A 5,127-nucleotide genomic window follows, 5' to 3' on the forward strand; every position below is an offset into this window, starting at 1 on the left:
CCCTCCCTCCCTCCCTCCCTCCCTCCCTCCCTCCCTCCTTCCCTCTGTCCCTCCCTCCTTCCCTCTGTCCCTCCCTCCCTCCCTCCCCTCCTCCCTTCCTCCCTGTTCATACACTTTGCCCCATCTCCAGTCCTGTGCTATCTTTGGCTGCCCAGTTGGCTAAAGGCTTTGTCAGGATCTAAGTAACGCGGAGATGCAGATGAGGGTCATAAATCCTGACCCTGCTAACATCCTCCTTTCCCAGGGCTTAGAGAGAGGTGCTGAGCCAGGAGAAACTTGGAGACCAGGTTACCCGAGAAAGGATAAACAATCGCGCTGAAGGCTGCCCATTTGAGGAGCTTTTGAAGCTGACCGCGGGATTTCTAGACTTCAATGTGTGACTTGAAATGAAAAGAGGGGTGGGCGGGAAGGAGGACAGGGTTGAGACCAGGGATGGGACAGACCCTGGAAGAGGGAAAGCTACAAGACACAGGAGGAAGAGGCAGAGCTGGGAGGGGTGTGTGTGTGTGTGTGTGTGTGTGTGTGATATAGAGGAACTGCAACCTCTTCTAACCATTGAGGGGCTTTGGCTCTCCAGCTAACCGGGAGACAGCATTTGTGCACGCCATCAGCTCTGCTGGGGTTATGTACACCCTGACTAGAAACTGCAGCCTCGGAGACTTTGACAACTGTGGCTGTGATGACTCCCGAAATGGACAACTGGGTGAGTAGAAATGGGATGAGGTGGGGTGGAGGGGTGTACTGAGGAGCACGGGCAGCCTGGGAAGTTCACTTACACAATGAAAAGCATGGTGGGAACTTGGAGGAATTTAAAAAAAAAAGAAAAAAAAAAAAAGCCAGTTCCAGCCCACACACGCCCGGGACAACCCTGCCCTGTTCTCCCAGAGCGGCTTCCTTAACACAGTGATAATGGAAGTGTGCGCAGACTCAGTCACCTGTCCCTCCCAGGGGACTTCCTTTCCTGTTGCTTTATCCTCTGTTGGCCCCACCCCATGCTTTTTCACCGCCATCCACAACCTCTGTGCCCTGTCACTTAATTTCTGACTTCGGGTGCTCCATATTACTTCAGTTAGGTTCCTCTTCCTCTTTCAAAGGTGAACTCTTGTTCCTTTCAACCGCCCACCTGCCAGACACGTGCACTCTCCAAAAGAATCCACTTGACAGCTAGCTATGTCACGAAGGCCTGAGCAGGAGATTGGCTCAGACTGAAAGAGGGCACACAAGGTGGCAAAAACAAGATTGAAACCAATCCAGAAACAGAACACTCACCCAACTATAACCCTTCCCCACCCCCACACCGCCCCACCACCCCTGCCTCATCCAATTAGAAACGTGAGCTCACGAAGCTTTGGACTCAGTGACTTTTCCTGCTCTCGCCTTTTCAGGGGGCCAAGGTTGGCTCTGGGGAGGCTGCAGTGACAACGTGGGCTTCGGAGAGGCAATTTCCAAGCAGTTTGTGGATGCCCTCGAGACAGGACAAGATGCCCGGGCAGCCATGAATCTGCACAACAATGAGGCTGGCCGCAAGGTGAGTCCCGCAGCCCTTGGCACTAGGCAGCCGGCTCCATCCAGTACCAGCTCCAACGTTTGGGTTCTTTCACTGACTTTACCCAATCGTCTGGCCACTCACTAGCTAGGCGCCTGGCAACTGCTCCAGCTCGGGTGGCTTACGTGCTGCTCTCTCCCCCAGGCGGTCAAGGGCACCATGAAACGCACGTGTAAGTGCCACGGTGTGTCCGGCAGCTGCACCACGCAGACCTGCTGGTTGCAACTGCCAGAGTTCCGGGAGGTAGGCGCGCACTTGAAGGAGAAGTATCATGCGGCGCTCAAGGTGGACCTGCTGCAAGGCGCGGGCAACAGCGCGGCGGGCCGCGGAGCCATCGCCGACACCTTCCGCTCCATCTCCACCCGCGAGCTGGTGCATCTGGAGGACTCCCCAGACTACTGCCTGGAGAACAAGACCCTGGGGCTGCTGGGCACCGAGGGCCGAGAGTGTCTGCGGCGCGGGCGCGCCCTGGGTCGCTGGGAGCGCCGCAGTTGTCGCCGGCTGTGCGGGGACTGCGGGCTAGCGGTGGAGGAGCGCCGCGCCGAGACAGTGTCCAGCTGCAACTGCAAGTTTCACTGGTGCTGCGCGGTCCGCTGCGAGCAGTGCCGCCGGCGGGTCACCAAGTACTTCTGCAGCCGCGCAGAGCGGCCGCCCAGAGGCGCTGCGCACAAACCGGGAAAGAACTCCTAAGGGTATCTATCCCTCCCGCCTCCACCCCTGTTCGTCCTCGGCTTCCTTTAGAGACCCCCGGAAATAGAGGAACCCAGAATGGGGGACCTCGCACTCCCTAGCCCAGAGATTCTGACAGGAGGAGGCTGCAGTCTCTACCGAGTGACACTTTGTAGCTCACTCGTAGGTCTCAAAACTGTTATAAAATTCTGCAAGTTGTTCCTGAAAAGAGGATGAGAACAGGCGAGTCTCCTCACCCCACTTTACCTACTTCGGACCCCAATGGTCGCTCAATGCTGGACCTAGCTTATCAGGCCTAGGAAGGGCCCCTCTCAGATATTCAGGGTCCAGGGAAAGACGTGGCCCTTCTCTTGCTCGCCATAGCTTCACCTCCCTCCTGTGAGCCAGAGCTTCTAGGCCTAGACTCCCCGCTGTTGATTATTCAAGAATCTAACACTTTGTCTTCTCATTTCCCTACTATTTCTGGAAAGAAAAAAAAAACACAACCAAATCAAAACAACAACCAAACAAAAACATTAAGAAAGAAAAAGGGAAGAAGCCTTTGAATAAGGGGTAAGAGGTAACCCCAGAGCCAAATGTTACTCCTCTGTGACATCATGTCACTGGCAGGCCTCAGCTAAGCAGTGACCTTCCTAAACACCAAAGATACTCCAGTCACACCCAAGGGGTCTCGGAGTGGTAGAGGTCTGTAGTAGGCAGGTTGGCAATCATTTTCTGATTACTTTGTATCATAGCAGCGTCTAACTTTGTCTCCTTCTCCGCGGGAGCTTTGATCTTCTGAGCCAAGACAGGCAAATCAAGGTTTTTGGATCTGTGCCTCTTAAGGAAGGGCATAGGAAGGAGAAACCAGACCCTAATACCTGGTTCTCAAATAGGCAGGGTTCAGAACATCTGCCAGATGCGTTCTCTGATAAGTAAACCGTCACCGGCTCCCCCCCCCCCCCACGCTCTGAAACTGTTGCTAAGAGGATGTTCAGAGCCTTAACCTATTTAATTTATTGCAGTCTGAAATATGTCCCTTCTCCCAGGTCCTGACCTCGCTGATTGCTGAGGGGGAAGCACAGCAGAAACTTACCCTCTAAGCTCTCTCCTCCCTCCCACTCTGGCAGGGTACCATCTTCTCCCTGTAGTTGACGGCCTAAGTAGCTAGTTTGATTTGACTGAGGTTAATCTGCCAAGGATTAGTAAATCACCCACATAAACCTTCCGCTCATGCATTCACTTGGAAGCCCAGAGCTCGCCGCGCCGCTTCTGAGTTTCTTCCTTGGGCAGTCTGGCAGGGTCTTGTTTATGAAATGGGTATTGGGAGAACTGAAGAGCAAGCTCAGCCCAGACCTTCCCCATAGCTGTTCCTTGCCCTAGGTTAGACCTGGGTGTGGGTATCCACAGCACTTTTGAAGCAGAGACTTTCAAATTCTATACTTTCTTCCTCTTCTGCTGCAAGTACAGAGCTGAGCTCACAATGCCAAAGCCACAGTGACTACATCGGAAGAGTGAAATGCCCCTGACATTCGGGGACAGTGGCCTCGTTAAACCTCTGTGCATCTTCTGGTCCTATTGAAACTTTGTGGGAGGCAGTTTTTCTGGTATTAGCAGGGGACATACTTCCCTTCCCTTTTGGGGTCTTTTGCTACTTCACTTCCAGCTGTGAGCAATTCTTACCTGTGCCTTCTGAGCCTCCTCAGCTCTCCTTTTCCTAGTCTTTCAGCAGTGCGTGTTAATCCCAGGTCTTACTGGACAGTTACTTGATAAGTGTACAGAAGAAAACCCGGCAGTGCAACTGAAAACTCTAAGGGTTCCACATTGGAACGTGAAGCTGCATTTTTCCAGGGCTCTCAGCAGAACCGTGGAAGCATCGTGCTTCTGTGTTCAGAACTTTAAAGTCAGACTCCAAATGCCTCCTCCGGCTTGTCATTTCTTCCATAGATTAGACTTTGTATCACCAAGTGGGTATGAGTGACTCCCAGTTCATCCCAGTTCTACAGAGAACTTCCTGCCCATGCACTACGCCTTCAGCCTTTGTTCACGCTATACACACTGGAGTGGAGACAGCTAACAACACACAAGCATCCTTCAGTTCACGGCTTCATGTCCTACACTAACTCACTGAGACTCTGCAGACAACTCTAGAGCTGCTGACTGCTGACTGGGAAGATTAGACACCTCTGAGGTCAGCTAGTCAAACTTTAACAAAAACAAAAACAAAAACAAAAACAAAAACAAAACCACACATCTAAATTGATGTTGAGAAAAAACGGTGGTCCAGCAACCCAGACCCCTTCCCTCCTCTTGTGGGCTCTTAAGGAGCCCATCTGTCTCAGTCTGAGGACAGAAGGAGAGGGGGGGTCCTGAGAAGTGACAAGAACTCTGGGTAGGGTGAGCAAAACACTGTCTCCTTCCTGCCCCTGGCTGGTGAGCCTACACATAAGCAGGGCTTTCTTTTCTTTAAAAGAATCCCACCCTCACTTGGCCTCAGGAGCAGGTCAGTGCGGAGAGAGAAAGGCTCCTCCTTGGCACGCTGGTAGCGCTGGTGGTGGTGGGAGGGAGGGCAGGCCAGGGCACTCGCCTATTGTGGGTCTGGATTGGATGCTTCCACTCATTCGTTTCCTTTTAATTAACCCACATTCCTGGAGGAGAAATATTTATGTTGGCTCCCATAGAGGCAACCCTCAGACTGGAAAGAAGGGGGAAGAAAGCCTGTCTTAGCAAAACAATATCTCTAAAGAGCTCAAGAAGAGAAAATAGGGGAACAAAATGCCATTAAAACAGCCTTCTACCCCCGCCGGAGTCAATGAAAACTTCATTTCACATGTTAATCCGCCACTCCGCCCCTTCTCTTCTCACAACACCTTTTCGGAAAGTGTTTGGGAAAAGTCTTGGCAGTCAGTACA

At 52.5% G+C, this 5,127-nt stretch overlaps 1 protein-coding gene across 1 annotated transcript in view; it reads left to right on the top strand.

Annotated features, from left to right (window-relative positions):
* Wnt8b (wingless-type MMTV integration site family, member 8B) overlaps positions 1-4,427 on the top strand; it is a 20,802-nt gene extending 16,375 nt beyond the window's left edge. The window contains exons 4-6 of the mRNA NM_011720.3: positions 578-703; positions 1,386-1,528; positions 1,691-4,427. Of these exons, the coding sequence (NP_035850.2) occupies positions 578-703; positions 1,386-1,528; positions 1,691-2,236 (815 nt within the window). The 3' untranslated portion in view covers positions 2,237-4,427. The remainder of the gene's footprint in view (positions 1-577; positions 704-1,385; positions 1,529-1,690) is intronic.
* The last annotated feature ends 700 nt before the right edge of the window (positions 4,428-5,127 follow it).

Source organism: Mus musculus, chromosome 19 (assembly GCF_000001635.26).
Source record: "Mus musculus strain C57BL/6J chromosome 19, GRCm38.p6 C57BL/6J".
Lineage (NCBI taxonomy): Eukaryota > Metazoa > Chordata > Mammalia > Rodentia > Muridae > Mus > Mus musculus.